General features: G+C 47.0%; 1 protein-coding gene across 1 annotated transcript in view; it reads right to left on the bottom strand.

Moving 5' to 3' along the window:
• LOC309543514 (uncharacterized protein) overlaps positions 1-21680 on the bottom strand; it is a 78943-nt gene that overhangs the window by 16825 nt on the left and 40438 nt on the right. The window contains exons 10-11 of the mRNA XM_082275989.1: positions 16189-16736; positions 13744-15251 (exon numbers count right to left, since the gene is read on the bottom strand). Coding sequence (XP_082132115.1) covers positions 13744-15251; positions 16189-16736 — 2056 coding nt within the window. The remainder of the gene's footprint in view (positions 1-13743; positions 15252-16188; positions 16737-21680) is intronic.

Raw genomic sequence — 21680 nt, 5'->3', positions numbered from 1 at the left:
ATGATACAAGAGATGGTCAGAGACTGCAGACATGATACAAGAGATGGTCAGAGACTGTGCGGACATGATAAAAGAGATGGTCAGAGACTGTGCAGACATGATACAAGAGATGATCAGAGACTGCAGACATGATACAAGAGATGGTCAGAGACTGTGCAGACATGATACAAGAGATGGTCAGAGACTGTGCGGACATGATACAAGAGATGGTCAGAGACTGTGCAGACATGATACAAGAGATGATCAGAGACTGCAGACATGATACAAGAGATGGTCAGAGACTGTGCGGACATGATACAAGAGATGGTCAGAGACTGTGCGGACATGATACAAGAGATGGTCAGAGACTGTGCGGACATGATACAAGAGATTATCAGAGACTGCAGACATGATACAAGAGATGGTCAGAGACTGTGCGGACATGATACAAGAGATGGGTTCATAGATTGCAGACATCATACAAGAGATGGTCAGAGACTGTGCGGACATCATACAAGAGATGGTCAGAGACTGTGCGGACATGATAGAAGAGATGATCAGAGACTGCAGACGTGATACCAGAGACTGCGGAAATGATAGAAGAGATTGTCAGAGACTGCAGACATGATACAAGAGATGATCAGAGACTGCAGATATGATACAAGAGATGATCAGAGACTGCAGACATGATACAAGAGATGGTCAGAGACTGTGCAGACATGATACAAGAGATGGTCAGAGACTGTGCAGACATGATACAAGAGATGATCAGAGACTGCAGACATGATACAAGAGATGATCAGAGACTGCAGACATGATACAAGAGATGGTCAGAGACTGTGCAGACATGATACAAGAGATGGTCAGAGACTGCAGATATGATACAAGAGATGGTCAGAGACTGCAGACATGATACAGGAGATGGTCAGAGACTGTGCGAACATGATACAAGTGATGGTCAGAGACAGTGCAGACATGATACAAGAGATGGTCAGAGATTGTGCGAACATGATAAAAGAGATGGTCAGAGACTGTGCAGACATGATACAAGAGATGGTCAGAGACTGTGCAGACATGATACAAGAGATGGTCAGAGACTGCAGACATGATACAAGAGATGGTCAGAGACTGTGCAGACATGATACAAGAGATGGTCAGAGACTGCAGATATGATACAAGAGATGGTCAGAGATTGTGAGAACATGATACAAGTGATGGTCAGAGACTGTGCAGACATGATACAAGAGATGGTCAGAGACTGCAGACATGATACAAGAGATTGTCAGAGACTGCAGACATGATACAGGAGATGGTCAGAGACTGCAGACATGATACAAGAGATGATCAGAGACTGCAGACATGATACAAGAGATGATCAGAGACTGCAGACAAGATACAGGAGATGGTCAGAGACTGTGCGGACATGATACAAGAGATTGTCAGAGACTGCAGACGTGATACAAGAGATTGTCAGAGACTGCAGACATGATACAAGAGATGATCAGAGACTGCAGACATGATACAAGAGATGATCAGAGACTGTAGACATGATACAAGAGATGATCAGAGACTGCAGACATGATACAAGAGATGATCAGAGACTGTAGACATGATACAGGAGATGGTCAGAGACTGTAGACATGATACAGGAGACGGTCAGAGACTGCAGACATGATACAAGAGATTGTCAGAGACTGCAGACATGATACAAGAGATGATCAGAGACTGTAGACATGATACAGGAGATGGTCAGAGACTGTAGACATGATACAGGAGACGGTCAGAGACTGTAGACATGATACAGGAGATGGTCAGAGACTGTGCGGACATGATACAAGAGATGGTCAGAGACTGCAGACATGATACAAGAGATGGTCAGAGACTGCAGACATGATACAAGAGATGGTCAGAGACTGCGGATATGATACCAGAGATCCTGGGAAATGATACTAGGGATGGTCAGAGACTGCGGACATGATACCAGAGATGGGTTCAGAGATTGCGGACATGATACAAGAGATGATCAGAGATTGCAGACATGATACAGGAGATGGTCAGAGACTGCAGACATGATACAGGAGATGGTCAGAGACTGCAGACATGATACAGGAGATGGTCAGAGACTGCAGACATGATACAGGAGATGGTCAGAGACTGCAGACATGATACATGAGATGGTCAGAGACTGTGCGGACATGATACAGGAGATGGTCAGAGACTGCGGACATGATACAGGAGATGGTCAGAGACTGTGCGGACATGATACAGGAGATGGTCAGAGACTGTGCGGACATGATACAAGAGATGGTCAGAGACTGCAGACATGATACAAGAGATGGTCAGAGACTGAGGACATGATACAAGAGATGGTCAGAGACTGTGCGGATATGATACAAGAGATGGTCAGAGACTGAGGACATGATACAAGAGATGGTCAGAGACTGTGCGGACATGATAAAAGAGATGGTCAGAGACTGAGGACATGATACAAGAGATGGTCAGAGACTGCGGACATGATACAAGAGATGGTCAGAGACTGTGCGGACATCATACAAGAGATGGTCAGAGACTGAGGACATGATACAAGAGATGGTCAGAGACTGAGGACATGATACACGAGATGGTCAGAGACTGTGCGGATATGATACAAGAGATGGTCAGAGACTGAGGACATGATACAAGAGATGGTCAGAGACTGTGCGGACATGATACAAGAGATGGTCAGAGACTGTGCGGACATGATACAAGAGATGGTCAGAGACTGTGCGGACATGATACAAGAGATGGTCAGAGACTGTGCGGACATGATACAAGAGATGGTCAGAGACTGTGCGGACATGATACAAGAGATGGTCAGAGACTGTGCAGACATGATACAGGAGATGGTCAGAGACTGTGCGGACATGATACAAGAGATGGTCAGAGACTGTGCAGACATGATACAAGAGATGGTCAGAGACTGCGGACATGATACAAGAGATGGTCAGAGACTGAGGACATGATACAAGAGATGGTCAGAGACTGTGCGGATATGATACAAGAGATGGTCAGAGACTGAGGACATGATACAAGAGATGGTCAGAGACTGTGCGGACATGATAAAAGAGATGGTCAGAGACTGAGGACATGATACAAGAGATGGTCAGAGACTGCGGACATGATACAAGAGATGGTCAGAGACTGTGCGGACATCATACAAGAGATGGTCAGAGACTGAGGACATGATACAAGAGATGGTCAGAGACTGAGGACATGATACACGAGATGGTCAGAGACTGTGCGGATATGATACAAGAGATGGTCAGAGACTGAGGACATGATACAAGAGATGGTCAGAGACTGTGCGGACATGATACAAGAGATGGTCAGAGATAGCAGACATGATACAGGACATGGTCAGAGACTGTGCGGACATGATACAAGAGATGGTCAGAGACTGTGCGGATATGATACAAGAGATGGTCAGAGAATGTGCAGACATGATACAAGAGATGGTCAGAGACTGTGCAGACATGATACAAGAGATGGTCAGAGACTGTGGACATGATACAAGAGATGGTCAGGGACTGTGGACATGATACATGAGATGGTCAGAGACTGTGCGAACATGATACAAGTGATGGTCAGAGACTGTGCGGACATGATACAGGAGATGGTCAGAGACTGTGCGGACATGATACAAGAGATGGTCAGAGACTGTGTGGACATGATACAAGAGATGGTCAGAGACTGTGCGGACATGATACAAGAGATGGTCAGAGACTGTGCGGACATGATACAAGAGATGGTCAGAGACTGTGCGGACATGATACAAGAGATGGTCAGAGACTGTGCGGCTATGATACAAGAGATGGTCAGAGACTGTGCGGCTATGATACAAGAGATGGTCAGAGACTGTGCGGCTATGATAGAAGAGATTGTCAGAGACTGTGCGGAAAATGATACAAGAGATTATCAGAGACTGATCCCATCAAACAGATACAAGAGATGGTCAGAGATTGCAGACATGATAGAGGAGATGGTCAGAGACTGTGCGGACATGATACAGGGGATGGTCAGAGACTGTGCGGACATGATACAAGAGATGGTCAGAGACTGTGCGGACATGATACAAGAGATGGTCAGAGACTGTGCAGACATGATACAAGAGATGGTCAGAGACTGTGCGGACATGATACAAGAGATGGGTTCAGAGATTGCAGACATCATACAAGAGATGGTCAGAGACTGAGGACATGATACAAGAGATGGTCAGAGACTGAGGACATGATACAAGAGATGGTCAGAGACTGTGCGGACATGAGACAAGAGATTATCAGAGACTGCAGACATGATACAAGAGATGGTCAGAGACTGCAGACATGATACAAGAGATGGTCAGAGACTGTGCGGACATGATAAAAGAGATGGTCAGAGACTGTGCAGACATGATACAAGAGATGATCAGAGACTGCAGACATGATACAAGAGATGGTCAGAGACTGTGCAGACATGATACAAGAGATGGTCAGAGACTGTGCGGACATGATACAAGAGATGGTCAGAGACTGTGCGGACATGATACAAGAGATTATCAGAGACTGCAGACATGATACAAGAGATGGTCAGAGACTGTGCGGACATGATACAAGAGATGGGTTCATAGATTGCAGACATCATACAAGAGATGGTCAGAGACTGTGCGGACATCATACAAGAGATGGTCAGAGACTGTGCGGACATGATAGAAGAGATGATCAGAGACTGCAGACGTGATACCAGAGACTGCGGAAATGATAGAAGAGATGGTCAGAGACTGTGCGGACATGATACAAGAGATTGTCAGAGACTGCAGACATGATACAAGAGATGATCAGAGACTGCAGACATGATACAAGAGATGATCAGAGACTGCAGACATGATACAAGAGATGGTCAGAGACTGTGCAGACATGATACAAGAGATGGTCAGAGACTGTGCAGACATGATACAAGAGATGATCAGAGACTGCAGACATGATACAAGAGATGATCAGAGACTGCAGACATGATACAAGAGATGGTCAGAGACTGTGCAGACATGATACAAGAGATGGTCAGAGACTGCAGATATGATACAAGAGATGGTCAGAGACTGCAGACATGATACAGGAGATGGTCAGAGACTGTGCGAACATGATACAAGTGATGGTCAGAGACAGTGCAGACATGATACAAGAGATGGTCAGAGATTGTGCGAACATGATAAAAGAGATGGTCAGAGACTGTGCAGACATGATACAAGAGATGGTCAGAGACTGTGCAGACATGATACAAGAGATGGTCAGAGACTGCAGACATGATACAAGAGATGGTCAGAGACTGTGCAGACATGATACAAGAGATGGTCAGAGACTGCAGATATGATACAAGAGATGGTCAGAGATTGTGAGAACATGATACAAGTGATGGTCAGAGACTGTGCAGACATGATACAAGAGATGGTCAGAGACTGCAGACATGATACAAGAGATTGTCAGAGACTGCAGACATGATACAGGAGATGGTCAGAGACTGCAGACATGATACAAGAGATGATCAGAGACTGCAGACATGATACAAGAGATGATCAGAGACTGCAGACAAGATACAGGAGATGGTCAGAGACTGTGCGGACATGATACAAGAGATTGTCAGAGACTGCAGACATGATACAAGAGATGATCAGAGACTGCAGACATGATACAAGAGATGATCAGAGACTGTAGACATGATACAAGAGATGATCAGAGACTGCAGACATGATACAAGAGATGATCAGAGACTGTAGACATGATACAGGAGATGGTCAGAGACTGTAGACATGATACAGGAGACGGTCAGAGACTGCAGACATGATACAAGAGATGATCAGAGACTGTAGACATGATACAGGAGATGGTCAGAGACTGTAGACATGATACAGGAGACGGTCAGAGACTGTAGACATGATACAGGAGATGGTCAGAGACTGTGCGGACATGATACAAGAGATGGTCAGAGACTGCAGACATGATACAAGAGATGGTCAGAGACTGCAGACATGATACAAGAGATGGTCAGAGACTGCGGATATGATACCAGAGATCCTGGGAAATGATACTAGGGATGGTCAGAGACTGCGGACATGATACCAGAGATGGGTTCAGAGATTGCGGACATGATACAAGAGATGATCAGAGATTGCAGACATGATACAGGAGATGGTCAGAGACTGCAGACATGATACAGGAGATGGTCAGAGACTGCAGACATGATACAGGAGATGGTCAGAGACTGCAGACATGATACAGGAGATGGTCAGAGACTGCAGACATGATACATGAGATGGTCAGAGACTGTGCGGACATGATACAGGAGATGGTCAGAGACTGCGGACATGATACAGGAGATGGTCAGAGACTGTGCGGACATGATACAGGAGATGGTCAGAGACTGTGCGGACATGATACAAGAGATGGTCAGAGACTGCAGACATGATACAAGAGATGGTCAGAGACTGTGCGGACATGATACAAGAGATGGTCAGAGACTGTGCGGACATGATACAGGAGATGGTCAGAGACTGTGCAGACATGATACAAGAGATGGTCAGAGACTGCAGACATGATACAAGAGATGGTCAGAGACTGCAGACATGATACAAGAGATGGTCAGAGACTGCAGACATGATACAAGAGATGGTCAGAGACTGCAGACATGATACTAGGGATGGTCAGAGACTGCGGACATGATACCAGAGATCCTGGGAAATGATACTAGAGATGGTCAGAGACTGCGGACATGATACCAGAGATGGGTTCAGAGATTGCGGACATGATAGAGAAGGTCAGAGGCGAAGGACATAGCTGACAGCAGAGGCTTCTCACACAGCCATGAATATATACAATGTTCTGTGTATGGGGGAGGGGAGGGATGTCAGTGAGTACACCGGTCAGTGCAGTTTCCTCACTACATACAAAAAAAAAAAAAAAAAAGAGACAAAAAGCCGAGCTATCATGATTTTCCCCCAGAGACTGAACTGCAGGGTAGAAATACCCCTCTGGCTGCTTGGATGGCATCAGGTTGGGATGCCATATTCATCTTCAGCTCGCTGAGGCTAGCCACACCCCCTCTCTGAGTCCCACCCAATCATTGAGAGGCAAACGTCACCTGACCTCCTTGCATGGTAAATTTGGTGGAGAGGAGGAGGCAGGGTCTGAGAAAGCTCTCATATTAACCTGTGTGTTACCCTGGGGGGGTTACGATGCAGAGTCTCTACTAGCCTGGCTGCTGCCCGGGACATTGATACATTTTTGGGATTCTCCTTGGGACAGCAGTCAATTTCCTGTAAATGTCCCGGGAAATCTGTGAGTTTTTGAGTTTTGGCAACTATGCATTCCCCCAAAATCCAGTCCCTCTCTGACTCCTATTGGGAGACTCGTCATAGTGTCTCTGGAGGGGGCGCTGATCATTCCTGTGTAAAATCTTACAGAAATCTTCCCTAATCCCAACCTTTATCATTTCACCCCCCACATACAATGTCTGGAACCGCCATTTACTGACACCAATAACTCCCCTCGTGGTACAGACCATAAATTCCCTCATTGTAATATACGGATTATTCTACATTTCCACACTATACAGTATCTCACAAAAGTGAGTACACCCCACTTAAAATGTCCAAATTGGGCCCAATTAGCCATTTTCCCTCCCCGGTGTCATGTGACTCGTTAGTGTTACAAGGTATCAGGTGTGAATGGGGGAGGTGTGGTAAATTTGGTGTTATCGCTCTCACTCTCTCATACTGGTCACTGGAAGTTCAACATGGCTCCTCATGGCAAAGAACTCTCTGAGGATCTGAAAAAAAGAATTGTTGCTCTACATAAAGATGGCCTAGGCTATAAGAAGATTGCCAAGACCCTGAAACTGAGCTGCAGCACGGTGGCCAAGACCATACAGCGGTTTACCAGGACAGGTTCCACTCAGAACAGGCCTCACCATGGTCCACCAAAGAAGTTGAGTGCCGTGCTCAGCGTCATATCCAGAGGTTGTCTTTGGGAAATAGACGTATGAGTGCTGCCAGCATTGCTGCAGAGGTTGAAGGGGTGGGGGAGGGGTCAGCCTGTCAGTGCTCAGACCATACGCCGCACACTGCATCAAATTGGTCTGCATGGCTGTCGTCCCAGAAGGAAGCCTCTTCTAAAGATGATGGACAAGAAAGCCTGCAAACAGTTTGCTGAAGACAAGCAGACTAAGGACACCGATTACTGGAACCATCTCCTGTGCTCTGATGAGACCAAGATAAACTTATTTGGTGTCAGATGGTGTCAGGCGTGTGTGGGGGCAACCAGGTGAGGAGTACAAAGACAAGTGTGTCTTCCTACAGTCAGGCATGGTGGTGGGAGTGTCATGGTCTGGGGCTGCATGAGTGCTGCCGGCACTGGGGAGCTACAGATCATTGAGGGAACCATGAATGCCAACATGTACTGAAATTTGGAAAGAAATTCCCCTGGGGGTGGGACTTTAAAGGCACTGAAAATAGTAATAATATATAACTTGAAACAACGTATACAATAAAATAAATTTATTAAAGAACATGAATACAAAAATTGTATGTTAAAAACAAGTAGCAAGCTGTATACAAATCATGATGTCATGGGGCAAAAACAGATACCGCTGTGTTGAAGGTGAGTGCCCGACGCGTTTCAGAGACACAAATCAGAATTCCTTCTTCAGGGGCTACCTTTATATAGCGGTCTGCACAAGTGATCAATCACATATTTATTAATTAATGGAAAGTATACCAAAAAAATTTTTTTACATATACAGAAAATGCCATAACATGTAGTTATTGTAAACATTATACTGCATATACATTTCAAGCAAAGTTTATATTTAACTAATGGAACACTTACAGTATCTGCCGAATGACACTTTAGAATGTGAGCTTGCCCATAACATTAAAAACAAGAAGCTGGATTGCTCTCATCCCTGCATTGGGGTGCCTTAATCAGGAAAATGGAAGGATTGAGTGAAGACGTATCCTATAAACACGTTCCTGCTCATGTGTAAAGCTGAGTGGGGACAACTGGAACCCACAAACACTGGGAGATCTGCTAGGCAAAAAAAAAGAGGAAAAGTTTTTTACCAAGGAGCAAAAAAAAAAAAAGAAAAGGGGGATTTGGTTTCACTTGCTCTAATAATGATAGAGCAAGGGGTTAAACACTGTGCTATTCCGTGGGGTTTGTGTCTGCATAGAGTGCTGCATAAATCGATAAAGATGTATATAAAGAATTGAGGCGTTACTGAATCATAGATGTGTCGAGAAAGGAGTGGGTAACTTCCATTTGTAGAAAAAAGGGGAAACAATTGCGCTAATCCAAAAATAAAATAAAAGCAGCAACCTCAAGTGAGACTAGCACCCAAAAAATGTCCAATATAAAATAAGTTGCGCTGTGGATGATGTATACAAGTTGATTGTATGGTGAAATAGTAAAGAATCCGAATAATGTCCAGAATATGGAAACAAAACGGGTAACTTGTGCAGGTACCGCTTACCGGAAATAAGATAAACAAAGGCCCATCAGTATGTTCAAAATACGTCCTAGGGATGAGGTCCAGGTGGACTACCAGGTTCCAATGCGGATCCCTCAATGGAGTGGTAACATGTGTGATACAAAAAAATATACCGCCATAGCGTAAAACCAAAAAATATGTGTAAAGAAAGGACACCCAAAGTGCATTGAGAACACCACTGCTCCCGTAGTGAAATAAATGTGATAAAGGATGCCACAGAACCCCAATAGGTACTCCTTACCAAAATATAGATGAAAAATAGCAGATACACCAAAAAGGGGGGAAGGGGGATCACCCCAATAGGACAGCAGCTTACCACAAGGATGAGTATGGAGAGCTTATATAAGACTGGATAGGTGTGACTTGAACATGCAAGCAAGTGGGGGGACACCTCTGATGGATAAAACACCCTTACCGACTCCCGATGATAAGGAGGCAGGAGGGATATGTATGGAACCGATCCGTTGTGTCTCCTCACTCAGATAGGGAACTCAGATAGACGGTATTGGATCAACTGCTCAGAAAACCCACCAATAAGTTATGAATGATGTTTCAAGTTTCCACCCTGAGACTCTTGTTCGATCAATCCCCTTTGGGCAATATCTCAGAATCAGGCGCAATTGCACGGATAGGACCAAGAAGTGGATAATGACCAAGCAAGCGTCTTAATCAACATAGCCTAAAAAGTGCCTTTGGTGACAGCCCGGCACGGTAGGCGGACGCTCTGTTGAGCGTCCGCCTTTTGAGCGACTGCCATTGGCTCTCTCTGAGATCCATTGGCTTCGCTCATTCACTTCCTGTTTGCGTGTCACGCCGACGGAAATGACCGTGCCGGTGGAGCGCATCGGCCGCGCGGACTTCCGCCGTGATCTCGCTCGCGCATGCGCGGTCGGGAACTCGCTCGGCGGCTGCGCACCAGGGAACCCATAGGGGGACTGCCAAAGAGGCAGACTAGAGGTAAGTATATCCAGCTATTGTCAATTAGGCAATTATCTCAACCTATTTAAACAGCTCCCCTTCTAGGCAGTGACTTGCTTGAAGGTGGACGCTTTAATACATGGTCTCATACCAACTCACGCTACTGCCAAGGTAATTTAACCTTTTTTCTTTTTTCTACACTGTGACTCTGTGGGATTTTGTTTGTCTGCTACTAATGCTGCAGTCGTCTGACCTACCCTTTTTTATTCCTCTCTATACAATGCCTGACTTTTTAGTCAGTGTTATTACTGTTTACTTGAATCTAGATGTTTTAAAAATAAGATTTTTCTTTTCAAAAACTTTTCCATTAACATTTTTTTCATAAACTTCCTGATCTCCAATTGGACAAATGGAAGTTACCCACTCCTTTCTCGACACATCTATGATTCAGTAACGCCTCAATTCTTTATATACATCTTTATCGATTTACGCAGCACTCTATGCAGACACAAACCCCACGGAATAGCACAGTGTTTAACCCCTTGCTCTATCATTATTAGAGCAAGTGAAACCAAATCCCCCTTTTCTTTTTTTTTTTTTGCTCCTTGGTAAAAAAACTTTTCCTCTTTTTTTTTTGCCTAGCAGATCTCCCAGTGTTTGTGGGTTCCAGTTGTCCCCACTCAGCTTTACACATGAGCAGGAACGTGTTTATAGGATACGTCTTCACTCAATCCTTCCATTTTCCTGATTAAGGCACCCCAATGCAGGGATGAGAGCAATCCAGCTTCTTGTTTTTAATGTTATGGGCAAGCTCACATTCTAAAGTGTCATTCGGCAGATACTGTAAGTGTTCCATTAGTTAAATATAAACTTTGCTTGAAATGTATATGCAGTATAATGTTTACAATAACTACATGTTATGGCATTTTCTGTATATGTAAAAAATTTTTTTTGGTATACTTTTTTAAAGGTATTTTTATTAATAAACATAAAACACAGACAACAGTCCGATATAAACCAGAAAGTACAACCAAGAAGGAAATAATGCATATCCAAAAATCATACAGACAGAAGTACAGGGTAGTAAGGCAAGTAACATCAACCACAGTAGCGCACATATAGCAACCTCAATTGACTGCCCCCACCCCGCCTCTCCCGCACCAACCAGAGACTTCGTAGGATGATATTCAAAAAGTTTTTTTTTTTTTTTTTTTTTTTTTTTTCCCTAACAAAACCCTTCACGGAATGCATTCCTATCACATCAGCAAATATGCAACCCACCATATGGAAGAAGCACCACCCCCCTCCCAGCCCCGGGCACCCAATAGGTGAAAAAAAAAAGAAAAACAAAACGTCCCCAAGGCGGAGCAATAAGTTTGACAGACAGTCACATAGCATCTCAGAAGTTTAGACCTCTCTGGACCCTAGAACCGAGTCCATCCAGGAGGACCATACCTTAGCAAATTTTTTCTTGGAACCCCTAGCCAGATATGTTAATTTATACATAGGAAGAGCATTGTTGACCAGTTCCACCCAGGCTGCTACCGTAGGCGGAGCGTCCTGTTTCCATCTCAGGGCAATCAATTTCTTGGCATAGAAAAAAAGTATACACAACAGAGTCCTCTGGGACTGCCGAATACCCTCCTCCCCCAGATTGCCAAGTAGGCATCTGTCCGGCGCGAGAATATTCGGCAGTGCCAATTTTTCCGCAATAAAGGTACATACCCCCTTCCAGAAGGACTGAATCAGCGGACATAACCAGACCATGTGAAAGAAGTCCCCCCTAACTTCCTGGCAGCGGAAACACAATGGGGAGGCAAGCCTTCCCATCGCAAAGAGACGGCAGGGAGTATAGTAAATTCTATGTAAATAATTCAGTTGAATAACCCTGTCCCCCGCAGCTATCAATCCATGGAACTGGGCACTGAGCAAATCATCCCAGTCCGCCAGTTCCAATTGAGGTATATCAGCCTGCCACTTTGCCCGAAGGGACCCCATCCTCCCCTCACCCTGGTCAAGAGTCAACCCATATAGTCGAGAGATGAGTTTAGTGTGGTCGGGATTCATCAATTCCTTTTCCAACCGAGTCGGAGCCAGGTGGACCCCCCGAAGACCAAATTGGGCCGCCACTGCGTGTCGAAGTTGCTGATACAGAAACCAGCACGTCAAGGGAATCCCCAGCTCCATCCTCAGCTCAGCAAAGGACTTAAAGGTCTGATTCACAAACAATTGGTGGGCATATTTTAAGTCAAATCCCGCCCACCTCCTAGAGGAATCCAACTTATGCAAATCTGGCAGTCCCGGGTTAAACCATATAGGAGCATTAGGGGATCTGTTAAAGGAAAAACCCCCCATTCTAACGTTACAAATATGCACAATTTTGTAGGATAATCTAAGGATAGCGGCACCCTCCTTCGGGTAAGGACCATTCCTATATAGTGAATTAAGGAGTGCCTCATAGGAGCCCATCACCGCTGCCGACGTGGTGACCGCTGCGTTCGGCAGGTCCGGGAAGAACCACGCATGGACATGTGTCAATTGAGCAGCCAAGTAGTAAGCCTGCAGATCAGGAGCCGCCAGACCCCCAGCGTGAGCGGGGAGTTTTAGCGTGCTGAACGAGATCCGCGCCGGCTTCCCACCCCATAGAAAAGAGATCAGTATGGATTCAATGCTTGCAAAGAACCGTTTGGGAAGGTACACCGGTGCCTGCCAAAAAAGATAGAGGAAGCGGGGCAGATAGATCATTTTAAATATATTGATTCTACCCATCAGGTTAAGGGGCAACTTGCTCCAGGTGACCAAGGTTTGTTTCAACCGTTGTATCAGTGGAGTAATATTGTTGTCAACGTACATGCCCACCGGTTGCTGAATGACCACACCCAGGTATCGAAATTTAGTCACCACCTGAAGGCTACGTGGAAGCACTAGGTCAGGTGCCCGATTAGGGTCGAGGGGGAACGCCACCGACTTATCCCAGTTAACCTGGAATCCCGAGAATCGCCCGAAGGATTCTATCACCTCCAGGGCAGCATCCAGGGACTCCCGGGAGTCAGCCAAATAAAGCAGCATGTCATCGGCATATAGAGATGTTTTCTCTTCCAGCTCCCCCACCCTGCAACCACGTATCCTCTCATCACGCCTGAGCAAGTTGGCCAGTGGTTCCAGGGCCAGGGCAAACAGCAGGGGGGACAATGGGCACCCCTGCCTAGTGCCACGGGACACCGGAAATTGTTCAGTAACCCTGTTGTTGACACGCAAGCGCGCCACTGGCGAGTCATAGAGTAATCGCACCCATCTGATAAACTTTGGACCAAATCCCATCCTGCCCAGCACTGCGAATAAATAGGGCCACTCCACCGAGTCAAATGCTTTATGAGCATCTAAGGATAATATCAGTCTGGTGTCCACTCCAGAGGGTGGAGCCTGTAGGTTGATGAAGAGACGACGCAGGTTTATCGCCGTAGAGCGGCCTGGAATGAATCCAGTTTGGTCGGAGTGAATAATCTTAGAGACAACGTTATTCACCCTACGGGCCAAAACCTTTGCCATAATTTTGACGTCAGCATTGATCAGGGATATAGGCCTATAAGACTCGCAGTACATCGGGTCCTTTCCTGGCTTGGGTATCAACACTATCAGGGCCTCCCGAAGGGACGGTGGGAGCTTCCCAGTCTCAAAAGCTTCAGCATAAACCTTGGATAGTCGGGGGACTAGAGTCCCCGAGTAGGCTCTGTACCACTCAATCGGAAACCCGTCCATCCCCGGTGTCTTATTAGCCGCAAAAGAGGAAATCGCAGCCGCGATCTCCTCAGCAGTAATAGGGCCCTCAAGCGACACACTATCCTCCACCTCAAGCGTCTCCATCGGGATGTCCCGTAGGTAGGAGTCCAGTTCCTCTTGAGAGTAGGAGGCTCTTGAGGAGTACAAGGACTTAAAAAAATCTAGAAAGGCTCCCACTATCTCCGTGCCCTCCGTGCACCGCCGATGCTGGGCATCGTAAACACTGGCAATAGCCGTGACCGGGTGCTCAGAACGAGAGAGATACGCCAGAATCTTACTATTCTTATCGCCATATTCAAACACCCGCTGCTTTTGATAGAGTAATTTTTTCTGAGTCTTTTCTACTAAAATGAGATCCAGCTGCCGAGCACTGTCCCGCCACACAGAATAGTTCTCAGATGAGGGGTTTTTAATATATTCCAATTCAGCCTTAGTCGCCTCCGACTGGAGAGACTCCACCCTCCAGGCCCTATCCTCCCTGAGTTGCTTAATCACCCCGGACACTGAGCCCCGCATGGTAGCCTTGAAGGCATCCCACACCATAGCGCCAGAGGCCGTCTCCTGATTGACCAGCCAGAAATGAGCCATCTCCTTCTCAGTGATATTGAAAAAGATTTCCTCGTTGAGCCACTGAGGGCTCAACCTCCACAGTTTGTAACCGATTGAGGAGGAGAGGCCAATTGTAATAAGCAAAGGAGAGTGGTCCGAGACGGCCCTAGGCAAGTAGGAGACGGAAATTAGTCTCGGGAGCAAGTCCGGGGAGACCAAACATATATCCAACCTGGAGAGGGTTTTATAAGAGGCCGAGTAACAGGAATATTCTCTAGCGGTCGGGTTCCTCCACCTCCAGCAGTCCACCAACTGATACTTGTCGACTGAAGCCGCAAGAGAGGAAGAAGCCGACACATCGCCAGGATACCTATCCACCGCAGGGGACATCACTGCATTAAAATCACCCGCAATCAGCAAAGGCCCTTCGGCCACCTGCAACAATTGGGCCATTACCTTGTCCCAGAAGGCTAGTGTAAATGGGGGCGGGATATAAACAGACAAGAAAGTATACACCACATTCTCAATTTGCAATAAAACGATAACATATCGCCCATATAGATCGGTAACAACCCGTTTCACCAGGCACCGAAGTGAACGAGTCACCAGGATTGATACCCCCCTGGCGTGTGTGGAAAACATGGAGTGGAAGCCATGCGCCACAAACGCCCGCTTAAGGGCAAGAACCTTAGACCCAGTCAAATGTGTTTCCTGTAAAAATACAATCTGAGGGGTATATTTCTGTAAGTAATTAAAAACCAGGGCCCGTTTCACTTTATCGTTAAGCCCCCTAACGTTCCAGGAGAGCACAGTTAATTTGTCCACAGCCATGGTAAGAAAAAAGAGGACAGTCCCACGCTGATGAGGTCCCCCAAAAACCGGGCAACAGGGGGCAGTGCATCAACCGCCGTAGGAAGCGTCTGTAGACAGAAGGTAAGGAGCGCAGGAAGCATCCGTGAAGGGTATAAACCAGTCCCGAAGAAACAAAAAAACAAAAAGTCCCCAACCCCCCACCCTGCCCGTAGCCCCAACATGCCCGAGCCTGAACCCCAAACCAAACCAAGTCAGTGGAACTAGTGGAGAACCGAACCTAAGTAACGTTCCTAGAATGCCACCATACAGTCACACCACATAGAAGTTACCATCCGGGAAGGGGAATCAGGAGTACACCTCCCACAGGTAAAGAAGAGGAGACGGGTAATAATCCAAGGCACAAAAAAAAAGGGTATCCCCAACCTTGCGACAGGCTCAGCATCCGGAGAGATATCAGGAAAAAAGAATACCCCACTCAGCAAAGTCCTCAGCCCCTGCCCAAGGAGTCCAGCCATTGAGCAGCATCCGCAGGATCCAGGAAGAATTGCGTCTTGCCTCCACACACCACACGTAATTTAGCAGGATACAACATACTGTAAGGTAGCTGCCGCTCCCTGAGACGTTTCTTGACATGCACAAATGCTGCTCTCTGTTTTTGCGTGCCCGCTGAGAAATCCGGAAAGATGGTAATGACAGCATTGTCAAAGCGGAGATCCGGTAGTTCCCTGGCCTTCCTCAGAGCTGCATCTCTATCCCTGTAGTGAAGGATCCTTGCCAGCAAGGGTCGGGGCCTAGCTCCCGGTGCAGGGGCCTTAAAGGGGACCCTATGAGCCCGCTCAACAGCAAATAGTGGGGAGAAGGAATCAGGGCCCAGCGCCTGTTTCAGCCAGGATTCTACAAAGGCCTCAGGATTTCTGCCTTCAGCTCCCTCCGGGAAGCCCAGGAATCGCAGATTATTGTGCCGCAGGCGGTCCTCCATGTCCCCTAACTTAGCCGCCTGGGCCTTCTGCTCCGCCTGTATGCCTCTAAGTGCTGCAGGGAGAGGGAATACATCGTCCTCTACGGAGCTTATACGTTGTTCTGCAGTGGTGACCCTCTGCCTGAGCTTGTGGACATCGTCTTTAAGGAGGGAGAAGTCCACCCTAAGAGCATCAATCTGGGATGTAAGGGAGGTCTGACACATTTTTATGGCATCCATTATTTGCGACAGGGTGGGTTCAGGTACCTGGGATATGCGTGGTCCCACAGGTTCTGCAGCGGTATGGGCACTCGGTGACAGCGCAGGCCATTCAGGACTGTCTCCCATCCAGGATGCGTGAGCAGCTGCAGCGGAGGTCCCGGCAGCGTGAGAGGATCGGGCGCCATCTTGGACCTGCGCCGAGGGATCCGGATCGCGATCCTCCGGGGACACCGGCCTGTCCCTGCCGTACTTCACCATATCTGTCGGATGCGGGAGTGCTCAGGGAGCCGAGGGAGGTAAGTAGACAGCGAAACAGAGCCCGGATGGCAAAGGATTAGGTACAGGAGAATCGATCGGCAGCGGAGCTAGGAGAAGAAGCTCCTCACATCCCGGAAGTCAGCCACGCCCCTCTTTTTTGGTATACTTACCATTAATTAATAAATATGTGATTGATCACTTGCAGACCGCTAAATAAAGGTAGCCCCTGAAGAAGGAATTCTGATTTGTGTCTCTGAAACGCGTCGGGCACTCACCTTCAACACAGCGGTATCTGTTTTTGCCCCATGACATCATGATTTGTATACAGCTTGCTACTTGTTTTTAACATACAATTTTTGTATTCATGTTCTTTAATAAATTTATTTAATTGTATACATTGTTTCAAGTTATATATTATTACTATTTTCAGTGCCTTTAAAGTCCCACCCCCAGGGGAATTTCTTTCCAAATTTCTGATTACGGGATGTGGCACACTCTGGGGTGATTTCACACGGGCATACTATATGCCAACATGTACTGTGACATACTGAAGCAGAGCATGATCCCCTCCCTTCAGAGACTGGGGGGCAGGGCAATATTCCAACATAACGACCCCAAACACCTCCAAGATGACCACTGCCTTGCTAAAGAAGCTGAAGGTAAAGATGATGGACTGGCCAAGCGTCTCCAGACCTAAACCATATTGAGCATCTGTGGGGATCCTCAAACAGAAGGTGGAGGAGGGGAAGGTCTCTAACATCCACCAGCTCTGTGATGTCATCATGGAGGAGGGGAAGAGGACTCCAGTGACAACCTGTGAAGCTCTGGTGAACTCCATGCCCAAGAGGGTTAAGGCAGTGCTGGAAAATAATGGCGGCCACACAAAATATTTCCACTTTGGGCCCAATTTGGAGATTGTCACTTAGGGGTGTACTGACTTTTGTTGCCAGCAGTTTAGACATTAATGGCTGTGTGTTGAGATATTTTGAGGGGACAGCAAATTTACACTGTTATACCCCGTTCAGACAGGGGCGACACGACTTGCTGGGGCGACCTGTGAAGTCGCAGTGCACAGCGTGCACCGCGACCTCGGCGCGACTTGCACGGACTTCATATAATGGAAGTCAATGCAAGTCGCCTCCAGGTCGCCCCAAATTAGTACAGGACCCTTTTTCTCAGTCGGAGCGACTTGTGTCGCTCCTATTAGAACGGGTCCTGTACTATTCAATGGCGGGCGATCGACCACGACTGCGCTAGTGTGAATGGAGTCTTATACAAGCTGTACACTCACTACTTTACATTGTAGCAAAGTGTCATTTCTTCAGTGTTGTCACATGAAAAGATAGAATAAAATGTTTACAGAAATGGGAGGGGTGTACTTACTTTTGTCAGATATTATGTGTATATGTCATCATCTGCTGGAGATAAAAGAGGTCACAGTGACTATGGAGGAAGAGGACGGACATGACGGGGGGGGGGTTACTGGGTGTAAATAGAAAATAAGATCTCATTACCTCCTCTCCTGCCACTTCCAGTAATGTCTTCTATTTCCTGTCACATGGAACTTCCTGTCTTTGTTCCAGATGGCTTCCTGTCTGTACCTGACATCACTTCCTGTCTGTGAATGACATCACTTCCTGCCTGTTTTCAATAACAACTTCCTGCCTGGCTATGAGTGAGATCACCATCTTGTGGAGTTCAGAGGAACTGCAGCCCCAAGAAATGTCTCATAGTAACCATTCCTTTTAACCACTTAAAGTGGAGTTCCACCCTAATTTTATACTTACCTCCATCTTCTCGCTCCGGGTCACCTGAAAAAGAAATGGATAATCGCATTTTTTTTTTACTTACCTCGTAGCGAAGAAAATATACTTACCTTACTTCCTTCTTCCTTCTTCCTCGGCCGCGGCCCGTCGTTACTTCCTGGCTCTGCAATGATTCCTGGGAGCTGAACGTCATCGCTCCCAGGAATCATTGCGCCTGCGCTGGCCCCGACGTCAGTTCCGGGGCGCGCGCATCATCCCCTTCTAAACAGCTTCTGGGCATGCCCACTGTGCAGGGATGACGCGCGCGCCCGGAAGTGACGTCGGGGCCGGCGCAGGGCATCGAGGGACCGAAGAAGGCAGAAGAGGACGCCAAAGAGGATCTCACTGGCTTCAAGCTGCCCACACCTGAGATAGCAGCGCTGGACAAGACGTTTTCAAGGTAAGTATTTGTCCTAACAGGTAAGTGCAACCCGGGACAGATCAGAGGCTAGCCATTGTGGAATGCACTAGCCCTGACTGTCCCGGGGGTATTTTTAAAAAAAAAAAATCCAGGGTGGAACTCCCCTTTAAGCCCCGGAAGTATCTCACAAAGGTAATGTAGCCCTGCTCCCAGGGGAGTGGCTTAATGCGGACGTATCCTCTTCAATTCGGTTGCCCTGAACAATCTCCAACCCAACTGACACTATTGACTCCGTCATTGTAAATGATCAAGACCACACAGAGGTTGCAATAAAGAATCAAATTTACTGGTCTTTGAATTGCGTTTTGTAGAATGCACAAAAAAAGTCAATGAACCAATTAATATAAGAACATCAATGGCAATATAGATCCTGAATCCCCAACCTGTAACATAAGTAGGGTTCAGTTCAGAACTCAGGATCAGAGATACAATCCTCACACACACATATATATATATATATATATATATATATATATATATATATATATATATACTAGAGGATTAATACCTTAATAATACTGTAAATACACTGTTTTAATATAAAAGAGAGTGACCACAAATTAAGGTTTACAGTACCCAAAGAATAATTGTCTAATCAATAATTCTATAGGAAAAAAAATAATATATCTGCACCAATTAACTATCAGAGTGCACTCTGTATACTATCGGGGGCCCCCTTTACACTAGATTGCAGGAGTCTCCTGGATGAGTGAGGCCTCACTAGTCTTCACCGGCAAGGAATCCTCAGCCAATCCAAAGTAAGTAATTGTAATCCACAGTAAAGGTGATTGATAACTGTAACCCCCAAGGTAACAATCAGCAACTGTAATCCAAACAGGTGAAGGAGAGAATAGATTCCGGTGCTTCACATTAGGCAGCCAGCCTAGTATTGTAAAAGGGGCTTAAGGCAGACATCCCAAGTCTCCTGCGACTTGCGGGAGTCTCCCGCCTTTGGCTGACGGCTCACGGACACCCACAAGTGGCATGCAAACTCCCGGCTGCTGCGGGAGTCTTAGGATGTCTGCCGGAGAGGAGACTGAAGGCGATGGAGCCGAACGCTGTAGCCGGAGGATGACGTCACTACTGTGAGCCGACTGACACTCCCATGGGGTGGGACTGCTTGTCCAAGCATCAAACAGTGCCTTCAATAGCGGTGTGCGGCCCGACCCATACCATCGTAGTGTCAGTCAGCTCACAGCGATTACGTCATTCTCCGGCTGCAGCGTTCGGCTGGACATATTTAAGTCTTGGGGAGTTGTCATCACCCTATTGAAATTATTTGATGTGTCTGCAGGGCCGGATCTAGAAGGTGCTGGTTTGGGTTCCCCACCACCCCACAGATTTTAGTTGTTCTCCCCCTAGGTCTATGAGTGCATCCACTGATCCATGAGGAAGTCTGATCCAGACAGTTGATGTAAGGAAGCACTATGTTAGGGACAATTCATGTAAGGGGGACACTCTGATTCTGACACGTTATGTATGGCGGCGCTCTGATGGGGGACACCTGATGTAAGGGGGAATCCTGTTAAGGACAATTGAGGAAAGGGGGCACTCTGATGTGGACACCTGATGTAAGGGGGAACTCTGATGTGGACACTGATGTAAGGTGGTGCTCTGATGGGGGACACCTGATGTAAGGGGGAATTCTGATAAGGACAATTGATGTAAGGGGGAACTCAGATGGGGACACCATTAACCACCAGCATTACCCACCAGCATTACCCGTCAGCAGTAACCGCAAGCATTAACCGTCAGCATTACCCGTCAGCAGTAACCACCAGCAGTAACCGCAAGCATTACCCACCAGCATTACCCGTCAGCAGTAACCGCAAGCATTAACCGTCAGCAGTAACCGCAAGCATTACCCACCAGCATTACCCGTCAGCAGTAACCGCCAGCAGTAACCGCAAGCATTACCCGTCAGCAGTAACCACAAGCATTACCCGTCAGCATTACCCGCCAGCAGTAACCACAAGCATTACCCACCAACATTACCCGTCAGCAGTAACCGCAAGCATTATCCACCAGCATTACCCGTCAGCAGTAACCGCAAGCATTATCCACCAGCATTACCCGTCAGCAGTAACCACCAGCAGTAACCGCAAGCATTAACCGTCAGCAGTAACCGCAAGCATTAACCGTCAGCAGTAACCGCAAGCATTACCCACCAACATTACCCGTCAGCAGTAACCACCAGCATTACCCGTCAGCAGTAACCGCAAGCATTAACCGTCAGCAGTAACCGCAAGCATTAACCGTCAGCAGTAACCGCAAGCATTACCCACCAACATTACCCGTCAGCAGTAACCACCAGCATTACCCGTCAGCAGTAACCGCAAGCATTATCCACCAGCATTACCCGTCAGCAGTAACCGCAAGCATTACCCGTCAGCAGTAACCACCAGCATTACCCGTCAGCAGT

Source organism: Pelophylax lessonae, assembly GCF_965119305.1.
Source record: "Pelophylax lessonae genome assembly, contig: HAP1_SCAFFOLD_151, whole genome shotgun sequence".
Lineage (NCBI taxonomy): Eukaryota > Metazoa > Chordata > Amphibia > Anura > Ranidae > Pelophylax > Pelophylax lessonae.
The sequence above is the reverse complement of the archived record's forward strand: the minus strand, read 5'-3'. Positions and strand labels throughout refer to the sequence as shown.